Below are 17,014 nucleotides of genomic sequence, written 5' to 3'. Positions count from 1 at the left end.
TGAATCAATTCTTTGCTGTTCAAGGATTCCACAATGGAAAATGGGCCAAAGATATTTAGCTGTAGTTGGAGTGGCCAACCTAACAAGGGATATGTAGGAAGCAGGGAGACATAGGCTTCAGGACTTCTCTCCCTACTTCCATATCCCAGTCTGTGTACCTTGCCTCATCTTTCTAGGAAGTGAAAATGTATACACACACACACACACACACACACACACACACACACACACACACACACATACACACGCACACACACCTTCATAAAATAGGAATTGATTTTTCTAAAAACAAGTTTAGGAAGAAGCCATTTATATAGTCAGACTATAGAAGAGCTGGTCTTCTTGAAAGAGGGTTAGAAAACTTAGAGTCCTCCAGACTCTGAGCTCACCTAGAGCTGGATCTGAAAACTCACATTTTCTTCTGAGTATTTTTCTATGCTGAGAAGTGGTGTTTTTCTCTCAGATCTCCCAGGAACTCCTCTGAGCCACTGATCCCAGTGACCCTCATTTCATTCTTTGGCTCTTCTCCACTTTTGCTCTTCCAAAGTTTGATGAATCTCCACTTGTCGGCTGGTAGATGCATATTGACTTTTACAAAACTTCCCAAACCATTCTCAGAGAAAGATTGACTGATGTAGGGTCAGAAAAGAAGGGGGCTTAGTTTCTTCAGGTGTTAGTAAACATGGCAGCTTGTTGGGGATTAACAGGAAAACCATGAATAAAATCATTGCTATTTGATAAGGGATTTTTCTCTCAGACAATTAAAGATTTTTTTTTCTCCGTTACTCACTTCTTTCCACCCAAAGAGAATAATGAATGAAGGTCATTTGGATAATGTATTATTGGTCGCATTGCCTTAAAATAGATAAAAAGAAATGTTATCCACCCTCCCCCAGTGTCCCATATTTGCCATTCTGACACTTTTCATCAAGAAATATTGTCCTTTAATGCCTCCTGGTTAGTCCCCAGTTTTCTTTTAAAAACTGGATATAAGATAGACTGGAACCCCATTCAGGCAGCTAAGGACTGTAGCCAAGACCAGTCAAGGCAAGGCATACTTTTGCTACAGAGGACTAATCCGTTAAAGGAAGCTTCTGAAGAGCTTTAAGCCTTTTACAAACCTATCACTGGGCATAAGTCTCATCACTCTCAATTCAGGGTCATGGCTGCACAGAATATTGTAAAAGGAAAAGCCAAAATAAAATCAACTCCACACATGGGTCAAAATTCTCAGGGGTGTTGAGTGAAGCCCTGCAATTTAAAATGTTATAAACAAGCAAAATAAAAAGTCTGTTAATATTATGAGGAGAACCTCAGTGGAATACAACATTAAATTTCCCTGCTGTTTTTTTTTTTAACACTTGTGTGCACTTACATGGTCTTGTGGAAAAATAATACTTGAAGCTATAATTCTGCTCTTCTGACTATAGCTCAAGGGAGCTCCCTCACACACATTTGGCTAGAAGCACATATTGTCTCATAAACCAGCAGGAGTAGATCCTATAAAGGAGCCATGGAGCCTCAAGAGAAGGGCGAGGTTTGAACATCTGTGGCAAAGTCACAGAGTCAGCCATCTAGAGCTCCACAGTATGCCTCATTTGTAGGAGCTCGAAGACCACAGCCCTCTAGTTGGGTTGACATCTCCACACGCATTCTCTCACCCCTTAGTGCAGGGAAGTTAATTTGAAAAAGAGCATAGACTAACTGTTGACAGAGGTACCTTGGAGTTATCCTTGGTCTTGTGTTTCTTCAGAGACAACTTGCAAGATATCTTGATGAACACATCCATACAATAGTCTCAGTGGATATAACCTGGAAAACTGGGACAGAGAAATCATGGTGTAGCAGAGGGGAAGGCAGAACTTTTAAATCTCTATCAGCCACAAGGAAACCTCACAAAGTAACCCTTCATGGTGAACTGTCTGCCTTGGCCTGAACATAAGCAGTGTATCTTGCTCTCTTTCCACAGCCCACATTGGTGTTTAATAGTCTTTTTGTGAGGAGTTCCCTTTCTGTTCTGAGCCCTGCCTTCTGCCGTAATTTCTTTGTAGTTTGGTTTCACAGTCCTTCTCTCTAGAGGAGCCATAAGCTCAGACAGCCATCCATGAGAACAGTGCTGACCAGGGTGAGATTTGGTTTGCTGTGTCTAACAAGATGATAGAACAGAATCTAAGTTGTTACAGATGCGGTTATTGGTTTCAGACCCGGAGAAAAGAGGGATGAACCATTGATTCTGGGAAGGAATCTGGATATGTCTTGGAGTTCTGTGTATGATGGAAAGAGAGCACATGAGGGGACCAACCTTCATTAAAGGTTGTGGTCCATTTAAGGGCTTGCTCACAGAGGTTGCTGACTCATTCCTTCAATGGAGTATGGTATGAAGAGGGCTTGCTTGTATGGTTTGGATGCAGTGCATTTAATCTGGCTGGCTGGAGAATGAAGTACTACTTTAGGGTCCATGAGTTGAGGAATAAATACATCATGTTGGCGTCACGCCTGGAGAGGGGAAGGTTTCACTAGAGCAGAGGAAGCAAATGTTGACAGGGTAAGCATATAGACATGTGACCCAGTGGTCGTCCCTTAACTGGCTTCTCGACTGTGGGAAAAGCACACAGCATGTCTCTTACACATAACAACCTTTGAATCAGTGTCTTACTTGATCTTTTTCTTCAGCAAACCTAGTAGAGTCACAGAGAATAGAAATATGATGAAGATGTCTCCTCCTTTCCTTCTTCCTTCAGTCATTCTTGCCTTCCCTCCTTTTCTTTTTGCCCTTCCCCCATCTCTCTCTATTCCTAACCCAACATTATTTTCTTTTTTTTCTTTCTGAGAAAAACTTACAGACACATTTTTCAATAGTGAATTTATTAAAAAGTAGGAGATTTTTCTTATATAACCTCTATTTAACAAAATCTAAAAATAAGCTGTTGTGTAACTTTTCTCAGGGAGTTACAAACAAATGCCTGTTCCTCTCAGATAGGGAATGACACACCAAAGAATTGATGATATAGAAAGTCTATCTTGGGGAACCAATTAATTTTGGAATGTGACTTACAGGAGCTTGAATAATGGGTTACTTAAAAGAACAAAAGAAACTCAGGCGGCTACATCACTCAAACACTGGATCCCTGCATGGGTCATGACTCACAGACCAGCATAGCCGACACTCCCTGCCCAGCTTGCAAGCAGGTGCTCTACTAAACAGTCTTTGGTCCACAACTATTGACTGTTTACCTAACTTTGGAAATGGGTACCTTGTCAATATTGTAAGTTTGTGAGCTTCCTGGCCCTTGAGAAGAAGTGTTCTCTGAGCCTTGGAGGAGGTGATGTGTATGTCAGCTTATTTTCTTCCATTTATGGAAACATTGAACCACTATGTCATAGTAACAGTCACTTATTTCCAGCACCATAACAGGTTATGAGTCTCTGAAGTAAGCACTGCCTGTTGCAAAGAAAAGGGACGCTTCTCTCCATAACTGAGGCTGATGGCAGCGATGATCTATGGGCATTTAGAAGGCAATTTGAAAGCTGGCTTCCTGGGTCTGACAGGCTCCAGTCCAGCACCCATTGCTTCTTTCTCAGCCACACCTGGCTGCTGAAAGGACCCATCATGGGGAAAAACTCCCACATGTATACCTCCTCACAAGGTGAAATATTTGGCATGTACCTCATGAACATGACTTACGTGCCAGGTTGAGGCATGAAGATTTGTCAGAGTCCCTCCAACCTTCAATTTTGCCTTACTTTGTGGGACATTGCAGGGCCACTAAAGCTCCAAACTAGTCTTGAGGCCCCTTGGAAGTAATTTCTTTTTTAACTCTTTAGTGAACACAAAGTTGCCAGTGCAGTGAAATGGGCATCGGATAGTACCTGTCACCTAATTCCCTTAGTAACATCTGTCCATCCTCTTTCCATTCTTGGTATTCATGAGGACTTCACTCAGTAATCAAGTATTCCTAATGGTGTGTATGAGCCTGTCCACGAGGGACCCTTGCATCACGACATATAAAGTCCTTGTCTCTAGGAGGGATGGGCAGATACATTGTTCAGTTACTCCACTTAGTAGTTAGACTGGTCTGTCTGCATCCATGTCTCTGAGCTTCACAAGCATGGCTGTGAGGGACTAGTCCATACCTTGCTTAAAATTATTTCCAAATTCTAACAGTTCAGAGATAGAATGCTTCCTGGTTGTGGAAGCTTCCATTCTTTTTTTCTTAATTTAATTTTATTTGTAATTCATTTTTTACACTCCATATTCTATTCCCTGCCCCTCCCCATCCACCCTCTGACTGCTCCACATCCCACACCTCCTCCCCACCCCACCCCATCTCCAGGTGGATGCTCCCAACCCCCACCCCACCTTACCTCTAAACACCCTGGGGCTTCCAGTCTCTTGAGGGTTGTCAAGGATCCCAATTTCTCTGTATCAAGGGTTGGGCTGGAATAGTACTCTCTATCTCTTTGACCTCACTCTTTTTTCTTTATGCTGTCTGATTTCTTCCCATGGATTCCATGCTTGGGGATGCCAGGAGGAGCTCATTAGCAAGATCTAAAGTGTACTTCTCTGTCTTGTGTCCCATCAGCCATAATGATAAGCAAATACCTCCACCTCAGCTTTCCCACTCTTCACGCTAGTGCTGGGGGAAGATCTACACATCTTTCTCCCACTGCAACTCCCCCATTACATGAGCGAAGTTCACTGAAGGCAGAAAGTTCAGATGTGGTTCCCTTCAGAGAGGACTTCCAGGTCTTACCATCCATAGATGCTACCATGGCCCTCCTTGGAGCTCTTTCAGTATTGAAGTATCTCTGCTCTAGCAGTCATCTAGGTGCATGTTCAAACCCATGCCTGACTCAAGATGAACCATCTTGTATCACCTGGAGGAAGACAACTACCCTGTGATTTCCTCCAAGGCCATTCACCCCTCAGATGACTTAGCATCAGTTACATGTTTTATCAATCCATTGCAGGGAGCATACAACAGCCACTATTAGCAAGGAGCCACACTACATGGAGGAAAGTAGCTGCACTGCATTGGGACTGTCCCCGAGGATGCCCCACCCTCAGATATATCAGACTCAGTTGTATGTCTTAATGCCAGTAGCATGATCCATTCAACAGCGTCTTTCAGTATTATCTATGGCTCTGTCAAGCAGACGTTGAGTGCCAATTGTGTTATGTGACTTTCCCTGTGGAGACATGAATAAACATATATTCATCACAGAAAAGGGTACTGATGACAAACCAAAGAAAAGATTCTATTTAAGTCTGCTTAGTGATACAACGGAGGTTATTGTGGTTGCTTTGTAGGAGCATGGTGAAAGGTTAGTTCCTGGGATGTGGGTGACTCAGACAGACAGCTGCATCAAGTGGTCTGAGCAATGACTCATGACACTTGCGGCCGTTCCCTTCAGAACTTGCAGGTGGTGGCTCCCCCAGTACCTCCTCTATCACTACAGTTACTTACTGTTTTGTAGCCTTGGGAAGGGTCTTGTGAATAGTGTGAGTTTCAAGATCTTAGAGTCTTATGGGAGAGGGAGAGGGAGTGCTTCAATCAGAAAGAAAGCGCGACATAGCATAAACATTGACACGGTATTATGAAGTGATCTACACACTTTACCCGAATTTTAACCCCTGGGTCACTGATGCTTTTTCTAGCAAAAGGAAAAAAACCATTGGACTATTATTTGAATTTTAATTACATACTGTTCTTAGGTGTCAGGTCTTCTTAGTTTTTTTTTTTTTCTGTCGCCATTCCATGTCTTTTATTTTTTCTCTTTTTATGATCCTGACATTTGTGAACAATATAGGTCGCATGTCTTGTAGCATTTACCTCATTATGAGTTTGCTGGCTTTCCTAATGCTTAGATTAAGGTCATGTGATCTGTCAGGAGTACTACAGAAGTGATGCTGTGTCCTTCTCAGGTCACCATATAAGGGGGCTTGTTACAACCCCATGTCCTACTACTACAAATGTTGATTTTGTATAAATAACACCTGCCAGTTTTATATGCTGAACTGTTATTGCCATTGTAAGTATTATGTAGCAACACAGTGTGGCATTCTCCCGCAACTGTTTCCTGCGGAGCTGTGATTGACACGACCTTTTCCCTTTGTCTCCAGAGTCTAACTGCCGCAGGGCAGTGAATAGAGGCTATGTCAACAGCTTGCTCAGGCTGCATCAGGACTGGCACAGCCGCGATGTGACCAATGCCTATGTGACGATCCGCCATGGGCTTCTGCTCTGCCTCAGGCACATTGTAGCCCTCCGCTCTGGCAGGGAGGCCTTCTTGGCAGCCCAAGGCATGGAGACTCTCTTCAGCATTGCACAGGTAGCCAGCATGGGGATTTCCACAGCAGGTGGATGGTTTCTGGGTAATGCTCCAAGACTTGGAGATTGTCCTGAACAGAGCGGGGAAAACGGGAAAACAACTTCAATGTGGTTCTTGTTTCAATATGGCAGGTGTTCTGGATTCAAATCCCTTTTCCTTTACTCATTCTTATTCTCATTCAATCAGTATGTGTTCATTCATTCATTAATTCACTTATTCAATCATTATGTGTTTATTGTCTGCACATTACTAGAAATGACAAAGAGAATAGTGATTGGGTAGGGCTCCAGAATAACAGCTCCTAGCCTAAAGCTGTGAAACTTTTAAACCATCATCTTACATTGCAAATCATCAACTTGCTATTTTTTTAAGGAACATATGATCCAGCATGGTGGTGGTGCATGCCTTTAAGCATAGCACTCAGGAGGCAGAGGCAGGCAGGTCTCTGAGTTTGAGACCAGCTTGATCTACAGAGTAAGTTCCAGGACAGCCAAGGCTACACCAAGAAACCCTGTTTCAAACAATACCAACAACAAAAGAAATAAAAGAAACATAAACGTACACACAAAAATGAAATGGAATAGAAACATTTAGAATTTTTTGTACACTAAGTTCACATGACTCATGTGTTCAGGCAAATGCATACTGTTTTTTTTTTTAATATTTAAAGTAGTTTCTTTATTTTCTTCTGAGTGTGAGCTGTCACTGGACTAAATATTACTGGGAATCTGTGAGGAACATGGCCAATTAGACTTCTGATCTCATGGGACACACATCCTAGCAGAAGGCAGGCATTAAATAAATGAACCATCCAATGAGAAAGAGTTTTTTAGGTGGTCTGTGAGACCAACAAAGGAAGAGCGACACCTATAGGTGGAGGGAGAAGATCATGTAGAGACATTAACTCCTCTGTAAGTGGGAGACACCCAAATATAAATTATTAGACAGCTCATGATACCAAGTTTAAGGGGGGAAATGTCCCAGGCAAAGGGAATAGTGACTCCCTTGTTTGGCACTTATCTGCACCAAGTGGGGTGTGTAATATAAGGTTATTTTGGGTTCCAACTCAAGTAACACACTCCTCAGCTACACTTGACTGGGGCTGATTTAAATACCATCCCGCTGGGGACATGAGTATCCCAGATACCCATCGTCTGCTCACATTCATATGCCTCATGTTCCCTGTTATCTTCCCAGGTGCCGGTCTCTGGTGCCCATTGCTCCTCTCTGGAAACTTTCCAAATTTACTCTCCACAAGTACATGTGGAGGCAATGAAGCAGCCGATGAGAGTGCTGGGGTCTCCCCTCATCGCGTCACTAGACATTTCCTATTCCTTTTAAAATAGCATTCTCCTCTAAACACTAATGTGATCCTGCGCTGCAAACCAATATCTAATTTTCTGTCTGCTCTCACCCCTGGTTTTTCTCTGTCATTACTGAGTTCAGAGCTTCTCAGTCATGAAATAGCTGCATTTTTCATTCTGCCTTTTCTGGATCAAGCAGTGCTTTCAGTTTTTCCAGGCTTCCCTGTGCTCTGTAGGCTCACGATCCCCCAAGTCTCTAATCTCACTCAGTCCTTGTGAGATTTCCCCCTTGATAGCTGGTGCCAGGCACTCACATTCCAGGTGGCATGATCACCCAGCCTGTCCTCTATATTATTGGCTGTTTCTCCATTCTGTACTAAAATTATCTAAAAGGTCAGAAGAGGGAAGAGATGGTGATTCTTACAGTTGCTTATTGAAGAGAGGGACTCAGTGAAAAAAATATTACAGCAAATGAAGCCCTGGTATGTCAGGGGCTGCCAGTACATAGGCAGAGCTTCAGAAGCAGTGCCTTGACTAGTCAGTAATGTCTGTAATCCCTCCATAAAGCAAACAAGCAGGTCCCGGCCTCCAGTTGCTGTTGTAAAAGGGAGCTAAAGGTGAGTGGAGGCAGAGCCTACACTTTATAGTGAGGTTTATTCAATCCATGCTGTAATGTCTGATCGGTATTATATGAAGAAATAGCCTGAGAAGGGTTATGGAACAATGCTGCATACATTGGCCATGATGTGATTAGCCTGTTACATAGAAATGTGTGCATATTACATGTGTGGAAACTCCCATGACTTGGACTCCACACATGCACTGATAGCCCCATTTAGCTTTCAGTCTTTAAAATAATATGTTCTCCTGCAGGGACTTTTTTTTTTTTTTTTTTTTTTTTTTACCAGCTTCACCTTTTAACCTGATGATGTCTTCTGACATTTCCCTCCTACTTACTACCTGGCCCATTATCAAGGGGCATGGTGCATGTGATTGTTAATGCCCTGGACTAGGTACATTTTAATACCCCCTCCTTGATACCCTCTGTGTATCGTGCTCATCGTATGAGCCACACTTTTCAGATGCATAAGCTTGCTTCTCTTCTTCTACTCAGCTCTCACCTGGACTATCTCACACAAAGCAAAAGAGCAGTTGCCGTCAATCATCATCAGTGACCATGTCAATGGCCATTACAGATAGAGCAGGGCTCTCACATGTTGGCAATTTGGACGCTCTTGGTTAGGACTTAGCTCTGTCTTTCCTAAGGCTGCAGCTCAGAACGTCGTCTCCAATCTGCATCTATTTACCTTTTTTATTTCTCTTCCACACTCCATTTTCTTCTTTTCAATACTAATCACTTTACAACAAACACTTGGGGCCATTTGACCAGGCCAAAGAGGTGAAATTTGTTCAACCAATTCATTTTGCACCGGGAGTGTTTCCTGCTGTGTCCTCGGAGACACTTGATTGGTACCATTTGAGCACACTAGAGAGGAAGTGGCATTCTTGATTGCATTAAGACATTTCTGTTTTTTAGTTGCCTCACTTATATTTTACAGTTTGCCTTTTGTGTTCACAGGGCTGGCTGGGGACTGAATGCAGGCTTTGTACATTCTAGGCAAGGGCTCTAACCCTGAGCAGTATCTAGAGCCCTCATTGCTAATTCTTGTATATGTGTGCACACATGCGTGTGAGTGTAGATGCACATATATATATATATATATACATGTATATGTGTGTGTGTGTGTGTGTGTGTGTGTGTGTATAGAAGCCAGATATCTAGTGGCTTCCTCATTTCCTTTCCACTTTATTTTTGGAGAAAGGATCTCTCACTGAACCTGGACTCCACAAATTTGGTTATGCTGGCTGGCCAGCAAGGTCTCTATGTTCTTCTAACTCTATTTTTCCAGATTATAAATATACTGTTCTGTGCTTTCCTAGGGTATCAATGTTACAGTCTTATGTTTACATTATAAGTACTTTACCGGTGGAACCACTTCCCCAGCTATATTTTTATTGATATTTAACTCTCTTTACTTCCATGAGCCATCTGTAGTATGAGTATAGAGGTACCACAGTAGGACAGCACCGTAATACAGGCCTTATGGGGGGATGCTCACCAGCCAATTCCTATGGCTCCTTGGTCTAAGAAGTTTCTGTACCCTTTAATATTCCCAGACTGGAGGCTCATCCTGAACACATTTCTACATCAAGTTCAGTACACAACACATTTTCTAAGCTACCGGGGAAAACTCTTTTTGGCCAAAGAGTTACTGAGCTACGTCGACTCTGTCTCAATTTAGTAAACTTGTTTGTCCATTTTTCACAGTGTCTGTAAAGACAGGTATTGTCATGTTCCATTGCCATCAAAATGTTACATCTGCAAACCCAAGTTTCCTTTTCTTTGAGTAAGTATCAAGCAGGGTCTGCACAGAGGGCTTGGAGACCAGCAAGTTGGCTAATATAGGCATATGGGACTTGCTTAGTTTATCCCTTTTCCTTTCTCTCTTTCTGTTCAGATAATAGCCAAAAGAGAAAAGCAAGATTTCCATTAATTCGCCCACCCATTCCCTAACAAGGCAATCATTCACAGTGACTCAGGAGTGCCTGAAGGATGATGTCACTCCTCTTTCCTCAGGCATCCTGCATAAGGACTTGTCTCAGGTGCAGCCTCCCTTGAAATAAGTTCAAGCCTGCTTTCAGAGTAAATTCATCACAATACTAACCTGAGCAGCAAAACGGAAATAGAAAATGCACATTCTCACTAGGCAACGTTCTCCATTAGAATGCTCCAACTACTAAACATCATGCAGTAAGGCTTTTTACTGGCCACTTAGGCTGTGTGCATTTCATTATCTAAAATAATGTCCCTGCATGGGAGCTGCACATGAGGTCTGTTATATTCTCTCTGCTCAGACCTGCCTGGAGAACAAGAACATGGAACTTGTGATCTCTGCTGTGATCCAGATCCTCAGACAGTGTTACCCTGCGAGTCGGCTTCCCCTGGTCACAGCCAGCAGTGCCTATACCTTCCCAGCCCCTGGGAGCACCAGCTCAGAGCTCCCACTCCATCTGACTGAAGGTAGGTAGCTCAGCTCTAAGATGACTGCATTTTACAGCATGTCAGAGAGATGGGGATTAAAGCAGAAACAGTGATTGTACAGGTCAACTGTGATCTTTTGATAAACTCATTAGAGACATGTATGAAAGAGTAGATTTCTCATAAACAGGAAGAATAAGCATCAAGCTTTCTCATGTGGTCCCTAATTATTAGCTGTGCCACATTGCCTGGTGGCTACCGAATGCCTGTACTGTCATCTCATCTAATTAAGAAAAGTCATCTTTCCACCAATTTTGTGACCCAACCTCTTTGCTGTACTGTCTATTGGTGGAATTAATTTGTTGTTTGGAAAAACTGAAATAAAATTTTCACCGTGTAAAACCCTGTGATACACATTTTAGAATATCTGAAAGTGTCGTGATTCAACCTCCAGGAAGACCTTAAAGTCAAAGATTCTAGTTGTTTTGGCTTTTGCTTTTGTTTTTTGTTTGTTTTTGTTTTTTAATCTCATCATCCTTCAGGGAGCAGATTTTTCACAGTTGAAATTTTATCACATGGCATCTGATCCTTTCTGAAGTTAGTGGGTAATTCTTAAATCTATTACTCCATTTTAAAATTAGGGACCTGATCAAGGTACTATCTAAATTACAATGGATTTAGAATACATGCTGTAAACATTGACAGTGTCAGTTGCACCAATCAATACTCTGAAATGAGCGGGAGGGGAACTCTACTGTCATTCATGTGTTATTTTCCTCCAGATTCATCATGGAGCAACAGTTTAAGCATCATGGCATCCTCCTTCTGTATGTTCATGTGCACAGCATGTACACAAACCACCGAGCATCTATGTGCTGGGGTACAGTGCTCTTGCTTAATAATGGGTCCCTCATTTACAAGAAATGCAAGCCATAATGTATGAGAGAATAAATACCAGACAATAAGCATCCTCATTCTTTTGCCTTGTTTTTCCCATCCAGAAGATTTCGACGATGATGGTGATGAAGAGATGGATAAAGACTCAGATGTGGAGGCTGTGAAAGAAGTAGGTAAACGTGCCCTTGGTTGCAATAATATTCATGGTGACACGGTGCAGAAGAAAGGACGACTTCCTTATGTTTACTGAACTTACCCCAACGATAGTGATGTCTGGAAAGCACAGATACTGATTTTAATTTTCCAGATGTCATTTTCATCTAGATGCATCTAGTACATGGTCTCTTTGTAAAGCCAAGTCTATTGATTATGATTCAAATATTCTATCAGGGTTGGTGTATCCCCTACCCCCCAGGGTTGGTGTATTTAATACATGCATAGAAAAATATTTTAGGGAACTTTGGCTAGACCTTGCCTGTCTTCGTAAATTGATTTTCTTATTTCCTGTCCATTCTGCATGGAGATGTAGCACTGTACATCCTCACTCAAGCCCATGTGAATCAGTCTTCCTTGCTTTGCAAAGTGTGCAGCTTTGTTCCCACAGTACCGATGTCCCGTTTCCTGTCCCACAGTGATCCATGAAAGGAAGGTCAGCAGGCTTTTCTGTTTTAAATCAAAGGTCAAATAGTGATTGACTATCTTACACTCTGTGAGCCACTTCTTCTTTGTTTTAATGACTCAATTTGCCATTATGACAAAAATCCTGCCATCCACAAAGCATGAATGAGTGGGTATGTCTCTTTGTTGAACTGAAGAACATAGCTTGTTGACTGTCTTTTTTTGTGATAGGTGTTTTAAACTTTCACATTGTTTTAATATTGACTGGATATTTCTGTTTTTTAATGGGGTTTCTTGTATACTATGGGATGCTAAGCAACATCCATGTTTTCTACTCACTATTCACCCCTAGCTTCCATCATTTTGCCCCTCATACATGAACCAAAAATACTTCCAGGAACTGCCAAATCATTCTTAATTGACAACTCTTCTCCTGGAAAAATGATAGTTGGTTTACGAGTTCTAATTCTGTCTATTTCTCCTGCTGTATGCAGTTTTGGATAAGTTTCTCCGTTTATAGTCCCTTAATTTTGTCATCTGTAGCATATGATTTGAATGACAGTCCTAGAAGTGAATTTCAAATTTAAAAACAATTCTGCGCCAGCACGATGGCTCAGCAGGTAAAGGCAATTGCTGCAGAATTTAATGATCGGAGTTCTGTCCGATCTACATGGTAGATGGAGAGAACATCTTTGCCAAGTTGTACTCTGACCTCTGTGCACACAGACACATAGACACACAGATAGACACACACAAACACACACACATACATACCCTACATACACCACACACACACACTCACATACACACACACACACACACCATACAACACACACATACATATACACCATATACACATAACTTAAAAATATTATACACAAATAAAAGAAATAAGCCCCTCCCTCTTCTCTTCTATCCTTCTCCCCCTTCCTTCTTTCTCCTGTCCCTTCTTCTGTTCCCTTCTTTTCTTTTCTGGGAAGAAAGAGGTTTTGGCATTTTCAATCTGAGCAATTTCTCACCTTGCTGATGACAGTGGCAGACATCTAGAGACTATCTCTCAGCCCCATCTTTGAGCTTAGACTGCTATTGACAGTCTGATGTTCCCAGGGTTTTGTTGATAAATAGAATCATTTCTGAAGTCATCAGTAGCAAATTGGTTCTTTGCTCTGGCTTGGCCACGCAGGCCTATAGAGTACGTGCAGAATCATTTGAATAATACTGGGCTGCTGCAGTCATTCATCAATGCCACCTTCCACTCCCCTCTTGCTCACACTTTGATAACTGGATGTCTGATGCACTGTCAGTTGCCTCTTGTATCTGATGCAGGGAGACACAGCATATGACAGTGCTTGACTTCACACAGCTAGCTAGAATGGTAGGGAGCACTGATAATTTTTCTGATTCCATTCTTAGAAGGATTGTAGGGTACGAGGGTGTAGAAACTAAACAAATATAAAAAATCCAGCTGGGAAAGAAGCGAAAGATAAATTAGTGAGGGCTGAGAAACTATTCATCACAGCCTATGGCCGAGGAGATGGTGAAAACAGGCTGCAAGTCTGACCTGCAGAGTAATGAGGTAGCATAGGAATGAGGCTTGGCTTTGGGGTACACAGTAAGCATCAGAGAGCTGCCCATCCAGCAAGTAGCTTTTCCTTGGTAAACACTGTAGCATTTGCTGCCTGTGATGTGGATGAGGAGCCAGACCTGTTTCTTTTCTACTCATAGGACTAACCCAGGCCTTTAGCATGTAGCATTCTTATTTGAAAATTACAGATAGATGTGACCTACACCTGAGTAGATACATTCGATGAAAATCTTGTGAGAAGAACGTCTGAGGAGTTGAATGCTCTGATCTGATTAGGAACTGTCAGAGTCAACATAGGAAAAGAGGAAAGGTACATGGAGAGAAGATGGGGGCTGTGTGTTTTCTTCATGAATGCATTGGATTTGAGCAAACTGTGGGGAGAAGAGCATGCATAGAGTACACTTGCCTTCTTCCCACCCACTTCTTCCTTTTTGAATTTCCTTTCTTTTTTCTTTTTGATTTTATTTTATATATATATATATATATATATATATATATGTATATATATATATATATATTACATTTCAAATGTTATCCCCTTTCTTGGCCTGAAAACCCACTATCCCATTCCCCCTCCCCCTGCTCACCAACCCACCCACTCCTGCTTCCCTGTCCTGAAATGTCCCTACACTGGGTCATCGAGCCTTCACAGGACCAAGGGCCTCTCCTCCCATTGATTTCTAAGTTTGTAGGAAAATTATGTATGATGGATGGGACATAATATTTTCTTCCTTTTCTTTGACTCAGAAATTTAAGCATTTAACATCCCATTATTCTTTGATTTAGGCCTCTTCCTTATCTCTCAAAATGTGTTTCTAGAGCTTGTGGTAGGTATTTGCTTCCTATTTTAGTAAAGAAATTTGATCTGTCCAAAGTATGGAAAGGCCAAGAGTTTGGACAGTATCATCCTGGGTATATTGTACCTGTAAGAGTCCATCACTCTTGGAAAACACAAATGTTTTCAGAGTGGAGTGAGCCTCACCTTGAAGGTATCACAGGATGCTGACCTAGAAGAAAAGTGTAATTACTCATATGATTTGCTCCATGAAGAGAAATTTAGGAGTGTTTGTGAACTTTTAGCTCCACATAGAGACATAGGCACAGCAGAATAGACTGTCCCTAGAAACTTCACACATCTGCCATACTCTGCTGCTGTCTTGTCTCCTGTTTTATGATCTTCCTCTTCTGCTCCATGTCCCTGGCATCTTCTTTCTGTATGCAAATTCAAGCAGGCCCTTTATTTTATTTTATTATTTTTGCAAGAATAATTGTCTTTATATGTGGCTCACTGTGTCTTCTAGATCTCATTATATCACAGTGACTTCCTTTGTGTGCCTTCTCAGGTGACTCAGTCCAAACAGCTACCCACACTCCATCCAGCCTTAATGCCATCTGCCAGCACTTCCAGGATGGCTAGAAATTAACTGTGTTCCATTCACTTCATTTCTGTATCAGTTCTCTTACTAGAAGACGTGTCCCACTGGACCATGGACCTGTGTTTCTACGTCAATAAGTCTTAGACTAGCTACAAAAGCATGGAAAGTACTTGTTAAATGTTTGTGTAGGTGAATCACCCAAACAGCAAAGGTAGCCAGGTGAAAGGGATGATAACAGCAATGATGTTGTTTATGAGCAAGACAAAGAGTTTCTCTTATAGGCTGTTTTATTACTTACATAGTTTATTGCATATTTATTTCTGATGAGGGCTAATGCATATTGACATTGATGATTTAATAAAAGCTTTATATGCTTTTCTTTTAAGTTTCGAAATATAACCTAGTATATATATTATTTTCTGGCTAGACTAGCATTACAGTCTAAAGATGAGGACCTAAGGACCTCACTTGGTGTACTGGCTAGTTTTGTGTCAACTTGACACAGCTGGAGTTATCACAGAGAAAGGAGCTTCAGTTGAGGAGATGCCTCCATGAGATCCAACTGTAAGGCATTTTCTCAATTAGTGATCAAGGGGGAAAGGCCCCTTGTGGGTGGGACCATCTCTGGGCTGGTAGTCTTGGGTTCTATAAGAGAGCAGGCTGAGCAAGCCAGAGGAGGCAAGCCAGTAAAGAACATCTCTCCATGGCCTCTGCATCAGCTCCTGCTTTCTGACCTGCTTGAGTTCCAGTCCTGACTTCCTTTGGTGATGAACAGCAGTATGGAAATATAAGCCGAATAAACCCTTTCCTCCCCAACTTGCTTCTTGGTCATGATGTTTGTGCAGGAATAGAAACCCTGACTAAGACACCTGGTAAAGCAGCAGATGTGTCTCTTGTCTTGACAGCCTGCAGGGTGGATTTCTTGACTGTGATCTCTCCCTTCCTCTGCTATAGGATGATGACTTGGAAACTGATCTGAGCAAACTTAGTTCCAAACCTGGTCTTGCCCTCCCTGAGGAGGAACTTGCACAGTATGATGCAATGTGTCCCGAGCTATCCTGTAGCTTTGAGGTAAGCAGAGACTGTCATCTACTTCTTAGAAACACATGGTGTGATCTCTATAGAACAATGGGAAGCCAAACGGAGGTGTGCAGATGAATCACATTGCTCATCATTATCATTGTTCCTAGGTCTTTCGGAGAGAAGGACATAAGGAAAAAGAGTAGGGAGACCAGAACAATCTCAAGGAGCATAATGTCTGACACTCTACACCAAGGATAGAATCAGAATGAAATTACACATTACTAACCACGGCCTGCTGGGTGGGCCTAGAGTTTTGGCTCCACATTGAGGAACACATGAAAATTCTGGATGATTTAGGTCATCTTTTGCCAGATTGGGAAGGTCATCATGAGAGATGGATTGTTAAAGGTGATCGTCCAGAATCCAGGCTTCTGCATGAATAAAGGCAAATGAACATTTTAGATCTGGTGATGCTATCCCAGGATGCTGCTGGTGCTGAGACCTTCCCTTTGATCTCTATTATTCTCTTATGCTTTTTAACAAATTATGACCCCAGCCATGTCAAATGGCATAGAAAGGCACATGTAGAGAGGACTTGATATACCCTATTTCACTCTAGAAAGCAGAAGAGGATCAGTGGTCAAAATTTCAGGGAAGAAAATTTCATTTCAGTGTATAAACTAAAAAAAAAAAAAGTCTTCAAATCAAAGGCACTGCCTGGGGCACAGTGAAAGCCTTTTCTTTGCATATCACCAAGGCCACTATAAATGAAGTTGTTCAGTCAGACTGTAATTGAACAGGGGTTAGTGGGTGGAGGTTGCAAAAAAATTTACACACT

The 17,014-nt window shown here is 42.0% G+C and overlaps 1 protein-coding gene across 1 annotated transcript in view; it reads left to right on the top strand.

Moving 5' to 3' along the window:
- The window catches only part of Agbl1 (AGBL carboxypeptidase 1), an 818,045-nt gene that overhangs the window by 78,565 nt on the left and 722,466 nt on the right, over window positions 1–17,014 (top strand). Inside the window, exons 5-8 of the mRNA XM_021168273.2 lie at window positions 6,125–6,333; window positions 10,554–10,719; window positions 11,679–11,743; window positions 16,108–16,224. Coding sequence (XP_021023932.2) covers window positions 6,125–6,333; window positions 10,554–10,719; window positions 11,679–11,743; window positions 16,108–16,224 — 557 coding nt within the window. The remainder of the gene's footprint in view (window positions 1–6,124; window positions 6,334–10,553; window positions 10,720–11,678; window positions 11,744–16,107; window positions 16,225–17,014) is intronic.

Source organism: Mus caroli, unplaced genomic scaffold (assembly GCF_978045245.1).
Source record: "Mus caroli unplaced genomic scaffold, Mus_caroli_1 scaffold_8, whole genome shotgun sequence".
NCBI classification, from domain to species: Eukaryota; Metazoa; Chordata; class Mammalia; order Rodentia; family Muridae; genus Mus; species Mus caroli.
This window is presented reverse-complemented; position numbering and strand designations above follow the sequence as displayed.